The sequence below is a fragment of the Antechinus flavipes genome, chromosome 6 (genome assembly GCF_016432865.1).
Source record: "Antechinus flavipes isolate AdamAnt ecotype Samford, QLD, Australia chromosome 6, AdamAnt_v2, whole genome shotgun sequence".
In the NCBI taxonomy this organism is placed as follows: Eukaryota; Metazoa; Chordata; class Mammalia; order Dasyuromorphia; family Dasyuridae; genus Antechinus; species Antechinus flavipes.
The window spans coordinates 159,197,128-159,219,493 of record NC_067403.1 but is presented as its reverse complement, the minus strand read 5'-3'; the positions used below and the strand labels follow the sequence as shown (position 1 = coordinate 159,219,493).

Sequence of the window (22,366 nt, the reverse complement as noted above, 5' to 3'; positions counted from 1 at the left end):
AGTATTAATTTCATCAGTTTTCAACTAGAATTGATTAAATACCAAATGCTGGTCACTGGGCTGGAAAAAGTATCTTTTTTTATTGGTGACATGGACACCATTCTTTATTTTATATTTCCTGTGTTTGAAGGTTTGGACAGTTCATTGCTTCTACTTTGCCAACATTTGCTGTCTGTGAGAAATTTGTAGTCATGGAAATAAACAATGAAGAAAAACTGGACACAGGTAAGAGCTCTAGGATTAGAAAAATAACAGTAGTAGGAACATTTATTTTGGCAGGCCAAAATGAGATCTAAAATTGTAATTTCTTAATTTTCTCTATTCAGCCATACTTTTTTCCCTCTCTCATGGGTTGCACAGATCTATGATGGTAATTCAAAGCTCAGATTTACATCTAGAAAGAATGAATGGTGGGTGGGGGTGAATAAAGGGAGGCGTTGGTAGGTTGGTAAGATATATGAAAAAACTTAAATAAAAAACTTTTTTTAATACACAGAAGAAAATTAAAGGTACAGCACAGGACACAAATACATATTTTTTAATACTTTGTTAAGTTATATACATGTACATACACATATACATATGCGTAGTTGTACAAACTTACAGAGAGAAAATTCAGTTTTTAAAAAGTACATGTAACTTGAACAAGCAAAATTAAAATGAAGTTGCAAATGTGTAAATGAAAACAGAATTTTTGTGTTGTGAATCTATTGAATCCTTATCTGAATATTCATCATAGAAAAATAAAATTAATTAAAATGTGATTTCCTTTCCCCTGCTTCTTCCAAATTGTGCATTTTATAAAACTTTATAGTAGCATTCTTTTATAATTCAATACCCTTAGATAAAGTGGTTCTTGTCTTTGAACTGAAAATGAAAAAAATTGATAGTTGCATTTCAATATAATTGGTTTCATTTGTAATCCTATGTTTTGTATTTTATTCATATCAAAGCATTACTTTGAGAAGGAATTCCAAGGTGTTACCAGATTCTCAAAGGGGATCCATGACACAAAATAGTTAAGAACCTCTATTTACTTGGATTTTAAATTTTTTTACTTACATGGACTTTTCTGGAACATACTAAATAAAGGAACTTTTCAAGATAATCTTCTTTGCCACTCAATTTTCCTCCAGGTCCCATGACTTGTGCGTATGCTGTCTTTGTTTTCTTTCCCCCACAAACAGTATCATTTATGGAAAGAAGGATTTAATTACAATTGGATACTACCTTATCATATTTTTAGCAAATATATGGTGTAGAAATGGAAAATTGCTTGAAATGCAAGTATGATTGCAGCTTTTAAGTTGACCACTGTTTCTATAACAATACCCACTTAGTCTGTATGAAGGAAAAGATATTCTTCAATCCTTTTACAGGTCACACTTTATTTTCACAACATCACACTAAATTAAGAGCAGGTGTGGTTATCATTTGTTGATGAGGAAAATGAAAGCATAGACAAGTTGGTTATATTGGCTAGGATCAGAGGCCAGGCAATGCCAGCCCAAATATATAAAAAATACAAATTCTCAAACATTCTACTCTTTTTGGGGCCAACTTTCCCAACAGGCTTCATCAGTAAGGCTGCAGTCATCAGTGCAGTGATCCCTCTCATAGCCATTGCTCTATCTTGGTCTTATGGGTAGAGAGATAGCCTTTAGAGCAAAAAGGTTGAATTCACATCTCTTTCCTTGATCTATCCTGGTTGGTTGAGCTTTATGTACTCTGCATATAAATTAAATTTATAAATAAGGTGACAATGTATAGCTTATTGTATTTCTTTTCCTATCTTAAAGCAATTGTTGTTCTGCATTCTGAACTGTTGCTTATTGGCCCACGTACAGGTTTCTCAGGAAACAAATAAAATGAACTTGTATTTCATCTCTTGGAGATGCTGCATTTTGTTGTGAACACCCACAGTCAAAGGCTTAGCTTAATGAAGTCAATGAAATAGAAGTAGATTTTTTTTTTCTGGCATTCCCTTGCTTTCTTATGAATAATATTGAAAATTAGGTTTCTAATTGTACTGGAGCTGAATCTTAAAGGAAGAAAGGAATGGGAGGCGTGGATAAATTTCAGTTCAAAACCACAATGACACAGGAGATAGGCTGCCATATGTGGGAAAGAGAGAGACCCCCAGGAAAGGACAGCAATATTAGTTGAGATGAGGAAGATAGTGTGGGGCCATGTTGTACGGATCTTTAAAAAATAAATGGAGGCATTTGTATTTGTTCCTGAAGACAGTAGGGAGCAGAGGAAGAGGGTGTAGTTAGATTTTTAAAAATACACTGACTTATGTGGTATGGAGAGACTTGAGTCAGGGCAAGTTAAGAGGCTCTCAATAATTATCCAAGTGAGAAATGAGGACAACCTGAATTCAGGTAGGGAGAAGGAATTGAAAGTGATGTATTGTGGGAATAGACGTGGTAAGATGATTATCTGAGTATCTAGATTGGTGAGGGAGAATGAGGAGCTGAGGTTAATGCCAAACTAAAGACCCAAAGAGATTGAACCAATGGTGACTGTTTTTGGCAGAAATAGGAAAGTTTGGAATAGGGTAGGTTTAGGGGAGAAAGATAATTATTTTATATATGTTGATTCCAAAAATTTTCAAATCTCAAAATCTTTGCAATCTGGGATTTCCAATTTGAAATGTGATGGTATACTTGGTGAGAGAGGATTGAAACTCAAGAGAGATTTCTCTTGGGGGATATATAACCCTCCCCTTTCCACTCCTCAGTCATAGCCTATGCCAAGGAATATGAAAGAACCCACTTTCAACAAATGCTTTTTCTTCTCTATCTTTTTAACTCTCCTTTTCTCCTGCCTCTTTCTCTTCCTCTTCCCCTTTTCTTATTTCCTTCATGTCTTTTAATTCTCTTCTCTTTACCAGAAACTTCTTCATCTTTTGCTTCTATGTTCCCTTTTCACCCCCTCAGTGACATTTTTCTTTTCTTTCCCTTTCTTCTTATCCTTCCGTCTCTTACTCTCATTTTCCTTTACCCTACCATCTCTTCTCCTTCATCCCTGTTCCATAATTTTACACAATTAGGGAAAGAAGTATATTTACATCCACCTACACTTTTACATTGTCATGGGGTTTTGTTATGTTTTATTTCTATGAGGCAAGAAGTTGATTTTTTTCCTGTTAGTGAATTACCTTTTATGCATCAAAATTATTTTAATATGTATAAGAATAATGAATGTTATCAGTTTAGATTAGATCAGAGCTTAGATAATCATATCTCAAGAGTAAGAGAAATTGAATCTGACTTTGCCTTAGGTTTTTTTCTGTTTCCCATGTTATTTGTGAGATGTGTGGGAAAAAAGGTTTTCTAAATGACTTCTTTGGGGAAGAAAATCCAGTAAATATTTTCATGGGATATGAGCTGTCTCACATACAAAGTTTAATTACTCTCTTTTCTTTTTTAGGAACTGAGGAAGATTTTGGAGGGCTTGTATCTGCTAATCTTATCCTTTTGAGAAATAGACTATTAGATATTCTACTCAAACTAGTCTACTCATCAAAGGAAAAGACTAGCATTAATATACAGTAAGTAGAACTCCTTGACATTACATGCTGATTGTTTGTCTTTCCCTTTAGTTTATTATACTTCCAAAATTGATAGTATATGTCAACCAACTTTACTTAAGAATATGTAGAGAAATAAATTCTCTGCATCATAAATTCATTTTAATGAAATATTGCATTTTGATACTTTTATAACAATAGAAAATTAAAATGATTTCATAATGAGGTTTTGAATTGTGTCTGACTAAATCCTGAAACTAATTCTGAAACTTAATCCTCTTCCCCTTGAGTAGAGCTTGTGAAGACCTGGTTAGAACACTGGGCTTTGACTGGCTCCTGATGTTTACCGAGGAACATTTGCACTCAACTACAGTGACTGCAGCCATGAGGATTTTGGTTGTCTTGCTGAGTAACCAGTCTGTTCTCATCAAATTTAAAGAAGGACTCAGTGGTGGAGGCTGGCTTGAGCAAACAGATTCTGTCTTGACCAATAAAATTGGCACTGTACTAGGTATGAAACTTTTTACTTTGAAGAGGTAAGATTTTATGTTCTATCTGACCTTAGAAACAGATTGTGGATACTGAATCCGTTAGCTCATGGAACCTGCAGCCCATCCAGCTTTGTAACATCTCCTCACCTTGTGCTCAAGTCACAAGAATTCTCACTAAATCACCAGTCTGGCTCATTTCTTCCCTGCTCAATTTGAAAACTATGAACTTCTGAAGTGAAGAGTCTAAGTTTATAGTTATTCACCAAGTTATTGGGTAAATCCTTCATAAGAGTTGATTGGACATCTAGTAGGCACCAGACATTATGCCAAGTGTTGAGGATAGACACAGAACAATATCCAGATTACTATATACAAACAACTCTTGTGTATGTGTTATACATATACAGAGAGAGAGACTTCATAGGAAAGGCCTTAGCATTAAGGAAGACCAGGAAGAACTTCTCAGGTCAGCTGTGATTTTATGGTTTGAATGCATGTTTTCCTGCCTGGAGTATTATCCACTGTGCCACCTAGATATACCTATCTTTCTCAACCTGTAATTTATTTATTTATTGTGTGAAATCAAAGCTTTTTTTTTTAATTCAGAGTAATAATATCTTAAAAAAAAAAAAAAGAGTTAGAATTAGAGCAGAAGGGTAGCTAGGTGATACAGTAGTTAGAGTATTGGGCCTGGAGTCAGGAAGACTCATCTCCCTGAATTCAGATCTGACCTCAGACACTTACAAATGAGTCAGTTACTCTTCAGTTTCCTTATTTGTAAAATGAAATGTAAAAGGACATGGTAAACCATTCTAGCATCTTTGCCAAGAAAAAACAAAAGGAGCCACAAAGAGTCAGAAACTGAAAAACGGCAACAAAAATTAGAGTAGAATTTCTCAAAACTGCTGCTAGGTATCTTATGGATTTTATGTTGTCTGCTAATAGTTATTAAAAACTTTATTAGAATTACTACAAGAGGTCTGCCAAAGTTTTATTTAAAGTAAATGATTCTTTCACTATAGAAAGTTTGAGAACTCCTTACAGATAATTTACTCAAGCTCCTTTTCGTAAGTGAAGGAATTGAGGCAAAGATAGATTGACTTGTCCAAGCAGCTTATTAGTTGCAATTGTTTATGTTCCAAATTCTGTATTAGGTTCTCTGGGTAAAAAAATAGAAGTGGTTGGTGTTTTTTCAGTAGAGACCATCAGAATACGTCCTCATACAATATCGTTGTCGAAGTGTATAATGATCTGGTTCTGCTCATCTCACTCAGCATCAGTCCATGTAGGTCTCTCCAAGCCTCTCTATATTCATCCTGCTGGTCATTTCTTACAGAACAATAATATTCCATAACATTCACAGTGGTATATGAGGACGTATTCTGATGGAAGTGGATTTCTATGACAAAGAGACCTAACTGAGTTTCAATGGATAAATGATGGACAGAAGCAGCTACACCCAAAGAAGGAACACTGGGAAATGAATGTGAACTATTTGCATTTTTGATTTTCTTCCCGAGTTATTTTTACCTTCTGAATCCAATTCTCCCTGTGCAACAGGAGAACTGTTTGGTTCTGCAAATATGTATTATATCTAGGATATACTGCAACATATTTAACATGTATAGGACTGCTTGCCATCTTGGGGGGGGTGGAGGGAGGGAGGGGAAAAAACGAAACATAAGCGAGTGCAAGGGATAATGTTGTAAAAGATTACCCTGGCATGGATTCTGTCAGTACAAAGTTATTATTAAATAAAATTAAATTAAAAAAATTAAATTAAATTAAATTAAATTAAAAAAAAAAACATTCATATACCACAATTTACCCAGCCATTCTCCAATTGATGGGCATCCATTCATTTTCCAGTTTCTAGCCACTACAAATAGGGCTGCTACAAACATTTTGGCACATACAGGTCCCTTTCCAAACCCAAAGCCCCTAACTTCTGGGAAAAGAATTCATTATTTGATAAAAACTGCTGGGATAATTGAAAATTAGTATGGCAGAAATTAGGCATGGACCCACACTTAACACCATATAACAAGATAAGATCAAAATGGGTCCATGACCTAGGCATAAAGAACGAGGTTATAAATAAATTAGAGGAAGATAGAATAGTTTATCTCTCAGACTTGTGGAGGAGAAAGAAATTTGTGACCAAAGATGAACTAGAGACCATTACTGATCACAAAACAGAAAATTTTGATTACATCAAATTAAAAAGCCTTTGTACAAATAAAACTAATGCAAACAAGATTAGAAGGGAAGCAACAAACTGGGAAAACATCTTCACAGTTAAAGGTTCTGATAAAGGCCTCATTTCCAAAATATATAGAGAACTGACTCAAATTTATAAGAAATCAAGCCATTCTCCAATTGATAAATGGTCAAAGGATATGAACAGACAATTTTCAAAGGATGAAATTGAAACTATTACCACTCATATGAAAGAGTGTTCCAAATCATTATTGATCAGAGAAATGCAAATTAAGACAACTCTGAGATACCACTCCACACCTGTCAGATTGGCTAAGATGACAGGAAAAAATAATGATGAATGTTGGAGGGGATGCGGGAAAACTGGGACACTGATGCATTGTTGGTGGAGTTGTGAACGAATCCAACCATTCTGGAGAGCAATCTGGAATTATGCCCAAAAAATTATCAAATTGTGCATACCCTTTGATCCAGCAGTGTTTCTATTGGGCTTATATCCCAAAGAAATACTAAAGAAGAGAAAATTTTTCCAAAACATTTTCACATTCCCCCCTGTGTCTTGTACTAATTTTCTGTGTTTAGAGTAAAGTCACAGTATCACAAAATTTCAGAATTGGAAGTACCTTATCAATTGTCTAGTCCAAAAACTACCCAAAAAGAAATCCCTACACTACACACTAGACAAATGGTTGTCCAACATTTGCTTGGAAACTCCAAGGGAAGTTTCCCTGGAGGTAGTGTTTTGTATATATTTGTTGTATATATAATTGACTACTGTTAGTGTAAATGTTTTAGACATATCATTTTAACCCATTTTATTCCAAATTCTTATGTCATAGACACAATAAAATTTGATATGCCAAGAGTTTTACACTAATTTTTATCTCTCTCTCTCTCTCTCTCTCTCTCTCTCTCTCTCTCTCTCTCTCTCTTTTTTTTTTTTAAAGGATTCAATGTGGGCAGAAGTGCTGGCGGGCGATCAGCTATTAGGGAGATTAATCGGGATGCTTGTCATTTTCCTGGTTTTCCAGTTCTACAGTCATTTCTCCCTAAGCATACTAACGTCCCTGCCCTTTATTTCCTCCTCATGGCCCTCTTTCTGCAACAGCCAGTTGCTGAGCTGCCTGAAAACCTACAGGTCAGTGTACCTGTCATCAGCAGCCGATGTAATCAGGGTTGCCAGGTAGGAATTTATCTAACAAGGCGCAACTGTAATTTGGGGCTGGGAATTGGAAGTGTGGGTTAGACAGGAGGGAGGGAACAAATTTACCAATGGGAATTATGGGTTAATTTCTTCAAAAAACATTTCTATGTTAAATCTGTAAATTAATACATATGTATAAAGATGACAATAGAAAATTGAAGATAGGTTTACTCTAAATTCACAGTAACGGTGACTTTTATTTATAAGTTTAAAATAATTACAAAGATAAGCACATTATTTTCCTGTATTCATAAGATTTATCAATCAGAAAATCAACACTGAAGTGAACATTTTCACTGCTGAACTAAAGAATTTTGTGGAATTTTATTCTTTATTTTAAGAATATAGCTGTCTTTTGAAAAAGTAGACAATAAAAGACTTTAATTTTATATTTTCACAAATAACTTGTTATTGAAGAAATATGTTTAAAATCATTTTCGATTATTAAAAACTAATATTAATTTGTAAAATAGTTTAAAGTAAGATGATATCTAAGTTAAGTAAAGCTTTTATATTTTCTGATTTTCTGACAGTTAAGCATAAACCAATATATTAATCAATAGTATTTATCAAGCACCAACTTAGCACTGTGCTAAGCACTAGGGATGCAAAAAGAAGCAAAAGACAATCCTTGCTTTCAAGGAGCTTGCAATCTAATTGGGAAATAGGGAAAACAACATGCAAAGATATTCAATTTATATTATAGATAATATAGATAATATAATAAAGATAAAATGATAGAGAAAAAGCACTAGAATTAATAGGGGTTCAACAAAGCTTTTTGTAGAAGGTAAGGAGATAACTAAGTAGCCATGCATGGAAAGGATTTTCAAGTTATCTTAGATTTAATTATGCCTCAGCATCCTGAGGCACAAACCCTTTAAAATGCTAAAGTTATCTTAGTCAATTCCAATATTTTTTAATCCTTTTAAAATTAAAATCCTCCACTGTGTATCCTAATGTTGGCTTAATAAAGGAGTGAGTAACCTGATAGAGATCTGTTTAATCTTATGACAATTATTTTTCATACTCACATGGTTAAAAAAAATACACTTCAGCAAGAAACAAACCCCCACAATTGTACCTTATTTTAGTGGCAAGAACTTCTATGAGCAATATTAAACCAAATTAGAAAGTTCTTTGTTTGCTTGTTTTGGGGGAAGGTGTTCATTAAAATTATTTTCTAACTGAGAATCGGTTGAGAAAATTATTGTGCTTTAAATTTACTAGTTAGTCAGTATAGTTCCATATGATTTCATTCCTTTGACCATCATGTATAATTTATTCTGGAAATTCTTCTTTTGTAATAATTTATTGAAAGAGTATTGTAGTCTTATGAAATATAGTCTATTTATGTTGATAAGACAAAATAAATACATAAGATAGAATGTTCTGGTCAGTATCTTTTACAATTTATCTTTTTAGATAGAAAGGTATTATAGGATATATGAGAAAGTGAAATTCTCCTCTCATTCTGTCTTTTCACACTAAAACTGTGCTTGTGATTATTAGACCAATATCCATCTGATCATTTAAAGAATTTTATTTGAAAGATGTTAAAATACTAGAAGTACAGCTTCCTGTTGAGGAAAAGAATCTGTACTTAATTATTGTTTCACTTCATTCCCATAGTTTGATTTGGACTCCATTTGGACATTTATCTTTGGAGTTCCTGCTTCCAGTGGAACTGTGGTGTCTTCAATCCATAATGTTTGCACAGAAGCTGCTTTTTTGTTATTGGGAATGCTTCGTAGCATGCTAAATTCAGTAAGTATGATGAAGCATTGAGAAACATTAATAACTCCACCTGCCTCTATTATTCTGAATAAAAGGACATTAATCAAAATGGTCCACTGCACTATAGATTTACTGTGTTACTTTCAGAATCTAATTCCCACAGTTTTCATCTCCATGAAAATAATGCCTTACATTGTACAGAAGAACCTTATCAAAGCACTTGTACCAATATATGATATTTTCATTATTGTTATCTCTCATCCTCACGTATCTCTGGGATCCTGACGCAGGTGCTATGATTAGGCATTGCTTTCAGAGGAATATTGCTACCACTTTGAGTTGCCAGTGGGTCATCTCTGGCTCTGACAGATCTCTTAGACTGACACAGTTTCATGGGGGATCAGTAGTGAGGAAGGCAGGACTCTCTTCCAGCTCTTAGGGGATTCCCTTTTTCAGGGCTGGCTAGTTCCACTCATAGACTGGCTGCCTTTGGAATGCCAGATTTAGCTCTTCCTTCCTAGGTGGGTAAGACTCTGCTCTAGAAGCATTTCTGATTCTGCCAGCCAATCCCAAGGTGTTCTGTATTTCCTGAGTGGCATTATCTGCCCTCACCCAATGATTAAACCACTTCCTTGACATGTAGCTTATGTTTTAATTCAGTTGCGAAGATCTGAGCCTTCTGTTTTTAAATTGATTTGGGTGGTTTTTCTGTCTCCTACTCTTATATTATGTATTGTTATTAATGTTATGGTATTGATCTTGAAGGCCTATGGTATTTGTTTTATGGCATTTTCCTTATTAGCTTTCAAGCATGTAGCATTTTAAACTGTAACAAAGCATTTTCTTCACCACCACCTTCTGAGAAATATTGTGCAAGGCATATTTAATATTGGGGGTTTATGGGGAAAGTGGGGACAAGTATAAGAACAAATGTGAGCACACATATACAGGACAAATAGGGTCAAAGGGGTTTCGGCTCCTGATGATTAGAAGTCATTTTCTCCCTTTGCCTACTTAGAGCCTTCTTTTTAAAGATGAGTAAATGGAGAACCAGAGAGATTAAGTGGACAAAGGACCAAGGGCACACGATGGCAGAGCCAGGATTTATCTTGGTACTTGATTCCGTGTCTATCATACTCTCCTATTCTACACTATAATATACTTGCAGATAAATGTGCCACAAATGCTTGAAATTCTGATCTAGAGATTAATGTGGTCACATACACATACAAATCTGGAAGAATTGTGTATGTGGATACATTCTTACCTTAAACAGATTACAGAATAATAAAACTATCATAGATACCTTTAAATAATAGTTCACTTTTGTATAATGTTTTATAATAGTACAACAAGTACTTTTCTCCTATTGTTGAGAAACTGAAGCTCATTGTAGTTAAATGAGTTTTTTCAGTTACACAGATAAGCAAACATTAGCACTGAACTGGGAATTTTAAAATCCTCTGATTCCAGGACCTGTGTGCTTCCCATTAAACTACGTTGCCTCATTATACAAAGACAAAAATCAAAGCAATATTTTAAAACATGTGATATAGATTGACAATCCTCAATGCTTCAAAAAAACCCTTAGATTTGGGGGTCATTTTATATAGCCATATGTATAGCAATTTGAAAAAAATATTTTAAATAGTTTTTATGAAAATGTTTAAAAAGTGTGATCTTGCTTTCTTTCCTTTTTAAAGAATATATTGGACATATTTCAAGTTTTTGCTGTATTAGTATTGTTAGGTACATCAGTTATTATACTATTGTACTAGTATTCTATTATAGCCTACTAACACTACTATCATACTATTATAGTAGTACTACATTTAGTAATGTCTTAAAATATTTGTATTATAGTGTATAGTATGTGGGGCTAATTGAGGTAGTTTATCCTTCTACTTAAGTGGCCCTAAACTTGATTAGAAAGAATACAGAATTAGGCGATCTGAGATAATTGTTATTGTAATAGGATGAGCAAGTATCAACCAATGTACTCTGAAATGACCCTGGAATTTATTTCACACATTGCTATATGTTTTTACCTGAGCTGCGGTACTAGCACTGGTTTGTTACTTTTGTCTTATAATATAATGGGGGAGAAAAAAATGCAAACAAATATTTACAAAACAAGTTTATATACAAAATATATTGGAACTAATTAGCAAATGGAAGTCACTAGAATTAAGAGGGATTCCAGTAAAAGAAGAAATTTTAGTTGGGACTTAAAAAGTCTTTTTTAAAATTTTTGTTTGTTACTTTTCCTCAGTTACATTTAAAATAGTTTTTTTGAAACAAAGTCAATAAGTATTGAGTTGAGGAGGAAAAAAGCCTTCCAATGGAAGCATGGGAGAGTACCAGAGAAAATACCCAGAATATATCTCTTTTATTTTATTTTGATTTCTTTTTGATTTTCCATGGGAAAGTTTCTCTGAACATCAGAAAAAAAGCAATTTTGAACATCCATATTGTACAGGGAGAAGACTGTTTTCGCAACATACAAATATTTCATGATATACAATTCATTAAATTGAATTTGTACTAATATGTGTGTGTGTTTTTAATGTTTACAGTGAATTTCTCATACTTTTTAAAGAGTAGCCTATGCTAATTCTTTATTTCTCTTCTTGCTTTCATAATAGCCGTGGCAATCAGAAGAAGAAGGATCTTGGCTCAGAGAATATCCTGTTACTTTGATGCAGTTTTTTAGATATTTATATCACAATGTCCCAGACCTCAGTTCAATGTGGATGAGTCCAGAGTTTCTATGTGCATTAGCAGCTACTGTCTTTCCTTTCAACATCCGACCATACTCTGAGATGGTATGTGTAACAAGAATTTTCAGAATCCTTGCTAGTCACAGAAAAGAAAAAGTCAGCACAAGTTATAGTCAGAGAAGTACATAATTTATTTATCCATTCAAGAGTGTGGTACACCCAATCAATAGGGAATGGGTGACAAAGCACATACATATCTGTGTGTGTATGTGTGTGTTGGTGCATGTGTGTATGCGAACATTTACATACATATACACAGAGGGAGGGAGGAGGAGAAAGGAAAAAGAAAGGAGAGAGAAAGGGAAAGGGAGAAGAAGATAAAATAGAATAGAATAAAGAGAATTAGCTGAGTTCCTGTAACTCTTCAAAATTCTTTGAATTTTCTTTTGTAACCATAAAGTGATTGGGAAAAGTAGTTACTGAAAGAGACAGTACATTCATGTGATAAAGAAAAAGAAAAAAATACAATAATAGCAAACATAGCATAAAATGGAGTCAGTCATGTTCTTCCAAAAATCCACTTTTGACATTGGAAAGAGAGGAAAATTGTCCCACCTGGAATTAATCTGTCACAGTCTTTTATAAAGCTTTCAGAATTTCAGCTTTTGATAACTTTAGAGTCAACCTATAAATTATAACTTCATTTTTTAGAATATCTCGAAGACCCCAAACATTTAGTTTTATTTCCTTTCACATCATTCTAACTGATTTTCTCATAGTAGTTTTCAATTCCTTGTTGCTTAATTAAGCTGTGTATTCCAAGCACTCAGAGGATTCTATGTGACCTACATATTTGGTTTCAAAGTTCCAATTAATTCTTATTTGTAAAATTTTTTGCACTTCCTAAGCATAATCTATTTAAAAGATTGAATTATTATAAATCTTAGGATTTCATCATTTTCAAAAGAAACAATGTGAGCTATCATTAAGTGTAACACATTATAATGTAACATGTGAAAACAAATAGAAGTTAGCAGTGTGGTAAATAATGCTTAATTGTGGGAAGATTAAGGCATTTTTCTGTTTTGTTTTTGAACAGGTTACTGATCTTGATGATGAAGTAGGATCTCCAGCAGAAGAATTCAAAGCCTTTGCAGGTGACACAGGGATGAACAGAAGCCAATCAGAATACTGTAACGTTGGCTCCAAAACTTACTTGACCAACCACCCAGCAAAAAAGTTTGTTTTTGATTTCATGCGAGTTTTGATTATAGACAATCTGTGTCTCACACCTGCCAGCAAACAGACTCCACTGATTGACCTGCTGTTGGAGGTAAAATCAAGGAAATGAACTTATCTCAATGTAGCTTCATGGAGAGGCAGAATGTATATAATCTATTGGGATCAGAAAAGTGTTAGCAAATTTTTTAGTTGTTAAAAGCATTGTTTAGTAGAAATGTAGAAACATAGAACATTTCTCACATGAGAAAGGATTCATCATGTTTGGGCCCCATAAAGGTATTTTTGAGTACTTCATGAAAACTAGAATGACTAGAGGTATTTGTTGATCTGCATCTGTATATCACTAGTTTCATGGATTAATTGCTTTGAATCAGAGGTTACATCACTTTGCTTTTAACCCTGTTTTCTTGTAGCTTTGTTTTCTGCTTAAGAGTGAAAATGTGACTGAGTTATCTTTCCTGATAGCATTGACAATGCCAAATCTGAAGAAAAGTGGAAGATTATGAAAAAATAGTTCTACAATCTTAATTACTAAAAACCAGCTTCTGTAAATATATATATTTTTAAATCAATACTGTTTGGGCAGTAAGTGTTCCCTCTTGTGGTTAACAGAAACACTGCATTGCAGTACTTACAAGGCAATTTATATGAGAACTTTCTAGTGTAGTATTTAGTAAAATAATTTTACCATAATTAGTAACACATGGACTCTAAGCAAACAAAAGGAATATTTGGGGTTTTGCTTGTTTGTTTGATGTTCTCAGAATTCTCAGTAGTGATTAAATAAGAAAAATGTTCACTAATGAAACATACAATTGAGGAAATGTAGACTTATTAAATTTTCAAATAATAGCAATCTCAGGGAAGAAGTATAATAATAACATTTGACATTTATGCAGTTCGTTAAGTGGGGAAAATGAAACCTTTCTCCCAGCAAAGCACTGAGAAGGACCAGCACTATAGAGGAATTGGGCATGAAAACTTTGAAAGATTAATGATAAACCAGAAGTTTAAAATAATGAAGATGAAACAAGACACCTCCTCTTAGACATATGTTTAAAAAGCAGAGATGCACATTTTCAGACATAGATATTTTGGAATTTGGTTTGTCTAAAAATGCATCTGTATATTGAAGCCTTTTTTTTTTTTTTTAATTTGTTCAGTAGGGTGAGAGTAGGGTATAGAGAAGTACAGATTAATTTTTTAAATGTTTCCTAATTGAAAAAAAATTAGAATTAAAGCAAAAAAATAAAAAAAAACCAAGGAGCCATTCCACAATAGATAAATGTCACAGGGGTAAGTAGCTGTTGTTATAGGAGCGATATTCTCTACCTACATGCAGATTAGGCTACTTTTCTTCTTAAAAGATACTGGAAATACTCTTAAGATTTAATTAACACAGATCAGATGTTGACATTACTTCCTGGTCAGACCATCATGGTCTACTCGTTGGCTTGATAGCTTAATTCAGCTGATTGAGGATATCCTCACTACTTAATCTTTTTGAATATCTTTCTATTATAGATAAGAACTGGTATAATACCTTGGAAGAGCTTAAATCACATGTGCAGAAATATTTATTGCAGCACATTTTTATAGCAAAGTTCTTGAAATGCTGAATAGCTATCATTTGGGAAGTGGCAAAATAAATTACTGAAGTTATTGCATTACTAAAAAAAAAAAAAAAGATAGTTTCAAAGAAACTTATGGAGACAAGTATGAACAAGTGCAGAGTGAAGTGATTAAAATCAGAACAAGGTAAAAAGGGATTGCACCATTGTAAAAACAAAATCAACTTGGAAAGATGTAAAGACTTGGAAAACTGCCATGCCAACCATAACTTTAGAAGGCCAGTGATGAAGCTTAATTTCTGCCTCTTGGCTGGGGGGAAAAAAAAACAGACATTCATTTTAAGATATGACCAGCATTTTTTTTTTTTTTTTTTTTGGTGCATTAGTTATTCTTGTTTGCTACATAGATTTCTCATAGTGAAAGAAATAAAGTAGGGAGAGGAACACTAGTGATTTCAAGAAAGAGAAAATCATCAATTAAAAAAATAATAATATACAGAAGATTCAGAAGGAGAGTTAGTTATATGACAGGGTAGCTTTGGAATAGATGCATTAAATTTATTATTAGTATTTTCTTTTAAGTTGCAACATGGTTTCACTTATAGTCCTTGAAATGTCCATGTTGATGTTTTTCAAATTCAAAATAATGAAAAATTAACCTCCTGGGGGAAAAGCTGATTGCTTCTGCTGAATGAATTAGCTGTTTACCTGAAGAGAGATATTTGAATTGGAAGCTCTCTAGAGAACTGTTCAACCCCTGGATTCTGTTTAGAGATAATTTTTTTGCCAGAATAGTTTGATATCAAAATGATTGAGAAGTGATATATGAAAATTCCTTCTCTGAAGGTCATTACAAAACAGATTTTGATCTTTCCTGAATAGTTCTTGAAGACAGGTAAATTAATTTAAATGTTCTGTTGCAGATTATAATAAAGCTTATAATAGCTCCTCTCATAGTTTCTATTCTTCACTATGCTCTGTTGTCACCACCAGACTTCCCTTGCCACTAGTGCTAAGGTTTTCAAAAGACAAAAAAAATAATAACAGTAGTTCCCTGAAGTAAGTTTACAGTTAAACCATTCATCCTTTACTCATTTGGCAAATATCTGTTAAATTTCTACAACATTTCTAGACACTAAGATAATGCAAAGATGTATTGAGAGAAAGGAGTATGTCTCAAGTAGCTTACAATTTATATTTGAGCAATAAGTATTTGAGTAATTAGTGTGCAGTATAGCACATAAGGCCTTAAAAGAGATGGAAATTAATTGCTATGAGAATTTTAAGGTTTAATTCCCAAATATCTGAGTGACATCTGGAGGAAACAGAGCTAATCCAAAAACAGTTCCTTAGAAAAAGATCTGGGAGTTTGAATATTCTGCGAGCTCAGGAGGAGTCAGCAATTGGATAGCACCCAAAAGACATTAGAATTATCTCAGGCAACAGGAAGAACCATAGTCCTTTCTGGCTAGGCCACTCTGTATTGCATTTAGTGCTCAGCACCATATGCAAGGAAGGATACCATAGAGGTAATCATCCACAAGCTTGAATAGTGGTCAGAAGTACTGGGCTTGGAGAGCTTGGAGATGAAAATATCCAAATTGACTATTGCCTTCATTCAACCATGTAACAAGGAGGAACAAAAATCTCTTGTGGGAAAAAGATTTTAGACTTACTCTTCCTGGCACAAGATCATAGAAGTAGGTAGAGAGTTGTAGACCAGCTTGTAAAGTATGGAGATCTCTTGGCAAAAGACAGATAACTTTTTAGATTTGTTGTGGAAAAGAGTTCTTAAAATTCTGTGCTATATGGCTTCTAAGATCCCTCCATATTCAATGGGGCAGACAAAACAGATTTTTGTAAGATAAACAGGTACAAAAATGTATCAAAGTGAAGATGATAACTCCCATATGGAATATTAATAAGAGATCACAGATAGAAATGAAATTTTAAGATTTGTGAACATTTACACCATTTCATGTCATCTTTTGCTATTTGACATTTTAAAAATTTGATGTTCGATGCTATTACTAAGTTGAAATTCATAATATTTTTTCCTTTATGTGGTTATAATCCTAAGATTCTTTTGCTTTGCAGGCTTCTCCTGAAAGGTCTACAAGGACTCAGCAAAAAGAATTTCAGACTTATGTTTTAGATAGTGTCATGGACCACTTGCTTGCTGCTGATGTTTTATTGGGTAATTTCATGTTTTTGCTTTGATTTTAACCAGTCATATTCTATTAAGAAACTCAAGTGAATCTTAATTTTCTCTTCTTCCTGTTTGAAATCTATTTTTTAAGGATTTTCCTTTTCTGTACTTTTAATCTACTGATTAAATGTAGAAAAAAAAGCAAGAATTCTGGCCTAGATTTTTCATATAAATTGTGTGGCACAGAGATGTGAAGGTTGGGCAGAAAAAAAAAGAAAAGAATGACAGCATATAAAAAATCCTCCTCTTTTGAATAATTTATTCCTTATATGAATATTTACTTCTTGTACTTTTTAAAGAGAACTGCATATTAATACTGTTGATAAAATAGCAACAACAATAATAGCAATAACAATTATACTTAGGCTTTCTATGAGAGAGTAAATTTCCCCTTTATCATTGTATACGATGACAAAAATGTATTAAAGTATAGTGTGGGGGCAGTTTTTTTTCCCAGAAAACAGAATAAATATGAAAAAGAAATTATTTTGGTACATGTGCTATTTGAAATTTAGCAATTATTTTTCATTATAACATTGTATTCCCAGCACTTAGAACATTTCTTTTCGTATAACAGTTTATAACACTTGTGAAATTGGATTGCTAAATTATTTTAATCATGGATACCAGAATGCTCTTATTGCCCTATAAGACAATAAATAGCCTTTAACTTTAAAAAATATTTACCCAGAAATTTTTAATATTATTATAATGTGTAAAAAGTACATCTTGAAATAGATGTGCCAAGCCCAATTTTTGAGATTTACTTAAATTGAAACTATTTATGATGTACAACATACACTTTGTAGTGGATGATACTTAAGATAGAATAGGCTGCATTTGTATAACTTTAAAATCATTTTCATCTGTGTGATTTCATTGTGATTCTCATGATAGATAGGATAATTTCATTTTACAAATGAGAAAATAGCAACTAAAAGGTTATTATATTTAGGTCACTTAAATAATCTACAGAAAGGATTTTCCCTGTGATTACCCAGTTATCTAAAAATATGTGAAGTACTAAGATAATTTAGTACTAGTTGACTTATTTTAGAGCTACTTAATTCTTTTCACCTCCTATTGCATATGTATTAATTTTCTTGTCAATTTTTCCTCCTGGAATTTAGGAGAAGATGCATCTCTGCCCATTACCAGTGGAGGAAGTTATCAAGTGCTAGTGAACAATGTATTTTATTTCACCCAACGTGTGGTAGACAAGCTATGGCAGGGAATGTTCAATAAGGAATCTAAACTTCTTATCGATTTTATTATTCAACTAATTGCACAGGTAATCCGTTCAAAACTGTTGTACAAAGTTTCTTGTTTTGAAGTTCTTTGGTTTTATTTTTAATTTTTAGTAATACTGTTGATAAAATAGGAACAACAATAATAGCAATAACAATATTGTAGAATGCAAGCTTCAGGACAGGAAGGATTATTTTAGTTTTGTGGTTGTGTCTTTAGCCCCCACTACAGTTCAGGGACTAATATTTATTGTATTTTATTAATAATAATATTTTGCTTATGATTTCAAGATAGTGCCTTTGAGAGGAAGCCAAAACAAACCTCTCGTATTTTTACATGAAGGAAAACGTAGTAATAAGCATACAGTTATATGTTTTCAAGGGTTTTCCAAATTTGTTTCTTAGAAGGAGTTGAACTTCTGGACTCACCCATCACCCAAGTATTTCTTGACATTCTTTGTCCCTCAAAGAACTTTAGTATGGTCCAAAGAGTATAGTCCAAATATTTCCAATTGCTACATAGTTGATTTATACTACTCATTGTAATTAAATTCAAAATAAAAAGACTTTAGACAATCAGCCACCATTTTTGTATTTTACCAAGCCACACATCTCCTATTTCTTCTGTTCCCTTCTTCTGAGTGTTCCATGTCAATCTATGGCTCAGGTATTTGTGAATAAGGATTATGTTTATGTTTTGTTCTAGTTACCTACTATTGTGTTCAGTAATTCATGGGGAAAAAAATGTTGAAAATAGTAAACTGATATGCTGTTGCATAAGAGTCATAGTATTTTCTCAGATTATTGTACGTTTGCTCAAAAAAGCAGTGAAATAGAAACTTCTCACAAAATATTTTTAATTATTAAATTATACATTGAACATTTACTTCTTTTCCCAAAGGTTTTTATGAATAGTAAATTATTTTGTTAACTTCAGCAGAGCATTCCTTGTTATAAAAATATTGCACTGTTCATTTTACCATGTACTTTTCATATGTTTAATTAGTCAAAACGAAGATCCCAAGGGTTGTCACTGGATGCCGTTTACCACTGCCTAAATAGGACCATCTTGTACCAGTTTTCAAGGGCACACAAAACAGTCCCACAGCAAGTTGCTCTCCTCGATTCTCTTAGGGTCCTTACTGTGAACAGAAACTTAATCTTAGGACCAGGAAACCATGACCAAGAGTTCATTAGCTGTCTGGCTCATTGCTTGATTAATCTGCACGTTGGAAGGTAAGTAAGAAAAATTCATCATATGTGTGGCAATATTCCTTTATTCTTTTCTTCAGCTTAGATTTGCAGCAAGAGTTTATGAGTTCAAATCTTGGTTTATCCCTTACTACTTATTAAGGGAACTGTCCATGACATTGATTTTCTTACCTGTAAAGAAGAGGCGAACTCTTAAGTTTCCTTCTGGTTCCCAAATTCTGTGATCCTCTGGTCACATGGAAATTTTTTTTTTAAAGAAAAGTTAAGCAAAACTAGCTTATTTTCTTGTAAAAGCTAACACTTCTCAGCAGAAATCCAAATGAAGCACTTAAATTGATTACTCTTTAGAAATTACAACTAAGTACAGTTTGGCTATTTCGTGTATATTGCCTTAGATCTGTGATCTCATTGATACAGACATGCCCTCCTGTGGCTCTTCCTGTACAACTCAGACATTTGCTCCAAAAATCTGACAGAAAATTGATCCGGTGTACTTAAGAGTCTTCCTTCCTTCAGATTCTCTACAGGCTGCCTAGCGATAACCTCTCAATCTTAATATGTGATCTGTTCACTTCTTTTGCAAGTTATACATTTCTTTGATGGTTGTTCTTTATGCTATTTCTCTTGTGCATGTCTTCCTTAGTCATTCATAAGATCCTCATTATTTGAGGCCAGTCCATTATATTTTAAGCAAAGATTACCATTTCATTATAAGTAATGGGGAGGGAGACATTATTTGGACTTTTATTTTGAAAAACAAAATTTAAAATTATGAAAAAAGTTCATTTTTATTTATAGTTAACAAATTGTATGTTTTAGTTTATATGTAACAAATGAAGAGCAATTAGGGTTGGGATAGTGTTGAATTTAGAATCTTAAAGACCTGTATTCTAATGTTACATATCAGCTGGATGACCCTGAGCTGAGGGAGTTATTCTCTCAGTGTTCTAGACAACTTTCTTAAGAACATAAATGCAGAGCATGAGTCTGTGAGCATTGGTAAATTGGTAAATAAAAAAAGAGTTTCCTAAACAAATGAAATCATTTTCAACTCCCCAAATAAGTTTTGTTTTGTTTTTTAAACTAGAGGCAGGTTGGGGAACACAGTAAAGAGAACACTGGGCTCAGGAGTCTAGAAGCCCTGACTCCTTCCCTGCCTCTGGTGCTCACTAATAACAGGATGCTAACAGGTCATCTGACCTTTCTCCACTTCACACTCCTTTTTTGTGAAAAGAAGGAGTTGAATCCATTGGCCTCTAAGGTCTCTTCTAGCTGTAAATGTGTGATCATATGATTGCAACTCTGTATTCTTGAACAGTCCAAGAATCAAAGAAAGAATAAAATACTCATTTAAAAAAAATTCTGACAAAATAATATGGTTTCTTTCATATTTAACATTTACAGTATAATCTTGAAAAGAGCCAATCAGTTTTCCTAAAGTTCTCTCTTATACTTTTTATAATCAAATCCTCTTTTGAGGATCATAATCAGTGAAGACCCTGATCAATACAAATGTTGATACACACATAGCTGATGATAAGTGAGATAGACAATAGTATTAAATGGGCAAAATGTGTGAGCAGGGTCTGATTTTTTTAAGAAACAGCTTCCCTTTTGTGTTGTACTTTGTGTTTTGGTTCAGAACCTTTAAGGAGACAGTGTGTTATCATAGATAAAGAGCAGACCTGAGAGTCCTGACACTGAGTTCAAGTTCTTCCTCTTCAGATTAGGGCATGGATATGGTTGATGAGGAAGCCAAAGAGACTGGGGAGAAGCCATTAGGTAGGAAGTCAGCAGATGGTGCTGGCCAGGAGAAGAGCCACTTCAGTATTCTCTATTGGAGGAGAAGGGTAGTAGAAAGTGGGTCATGGCCTCAGTTATTCAATGGAAAAGAAGGAGAGGAAGGATCCCTTTTCTGAGTAAATTAGCAGCAAGATCCTCATCTGAAAGGTGCTAAAGGAGATGATATAGCTTGAAGAGAGAAGAGAGTTGAAATAGCCTCTGTAGGAAGCAAAGTGCAGCATCGACTAGGAAGGATTAAAAGGGTTGCCTTGATACAGTTGAAGTTATTTAATATAAATTAGCAGTATAGCCAGTGAGCACCATTACATGATTTCCTTGTGCTCCCTTCAACAGCCCATGAATGTAAATGAAGGAGGCAGATGTCAAAATAATACATGCTTAAGGTTGGACAAGGATTGAGCAGTGAGAAGACAAGGAAGCAAGGGGTTCCAGAGCAGAGAACTATAGGACTCTATATATTGAGATCCAGACTGGGATGGGAGGAAAATGAATTCAGATTCAGGGATTAGGGCTTCAGAAAATACTGAGAGCTGGAAGGGGGAGAGGTCTCTCTCTGTGGACAAAAAATAGGGAAGGGAAGGGAAGCGAAGCATAGGCAGAGAGATAGAATGGTGCATTATGTTCAGATGTAGAAACATCAGTTTTTGTTCAAATAAGTATAAGAGCGCATTCCTGTGAATAGCTGCTGACGTGGCTTGAAGAGGCAATCATGGGGCCTGAAGACATCTGAGAATTGAGAGGACAGAGGAGTTTCATGAAGGTGCTACTCCTAGCAGAGAGGTAGAAAATTAGGAGAAGGCGGTGAGTCAGGGAAGCTGTGACTTTAGACATAGCAATGTGTAGAGGTCCCCTAAGGCCATGACCTTCCTCAGATATGTTAAAATGATTGGACTTTTCCAGCCATGTGGATGGGTTTGGACTTGAAGCAGAGGCCCGTATGACGACTTGGCACATCATGATCCCCTCTGATATAGACCCGGATGGCAGCTGCAGTCAAGACGTTAGTGAAGGTAACTAACATAAGCACCTACATTCATTATGGCAAGTCTTTCTCTCCTTTTCTTTTTTTGCTGCAGTAGCAAGTTTTGGCTAAATGCAGTTCTAGGATAGGTCACCATGAAGCTTCTGCTAGCAAGGGGTGAGTGAGGAAATCAGAAAGAGTAGCTGCAACTAAA

General features: G+C 34.0%; 1 protein-coding gene across 1 annotated transcript in view; it reads left to right on the top strand.

Moving 5' to 3' along the window:
• WDFY3 (WD repeat and FYVE domain containing 3) overlaps nucleotides 1-22,366 on the top strand; it is a 316,134-nt gene that overhangs the window by 210,856 nt on the left and 82,912 nt on the right. The window contains exons 28-38 of the mRNA XM_051965853.1: nucleotides 131-225; nucleotides 3,436-3,556; nucleotides 3,829-4,046; nucleotides 7,194-7,429; nucleotides 9,083-9,217; nucleotides 11,833-12,012; nucleotides 13,007-13,240; nucleotides 16,818-16,917; nucleotides 18,060-18,220; nucleotides 19,183-19,412; nucleotides 22,092-22,201. Coding sequence (XP_051821813.1) covers nucleotides 131-225; nucleotides 3,436-3,556; nucleotides 3,829-4,046; nucleotides 7,194-7,429; nucleotides 9,083-9,217; nucleotides 11,833-12,012; nucleotides 13,007-13,240; nucleotides 16,818-16,917; nucleotides 18,060-18,220; nucleotides 19,183-19,412; nucleotides 22,092-22,201 — 1,820 coding nt within the window. The remainder of the gene's footprint in view (nucleotides 1-130; nucleotides 226-3,435; nucleotides 3,557-3,828; nucleotides 4,047-7,193; nucleotides 7,430-9,082; nucleotides 9,218-11,832; nucleotides 12,013-13,006; nucleotides 13,241-16,817; nucleotides 16,918-18,059; nucleotides 18,221-19,182; nucleotides 19,413-22,091; nucleotides 22,202-22,366) is intronic.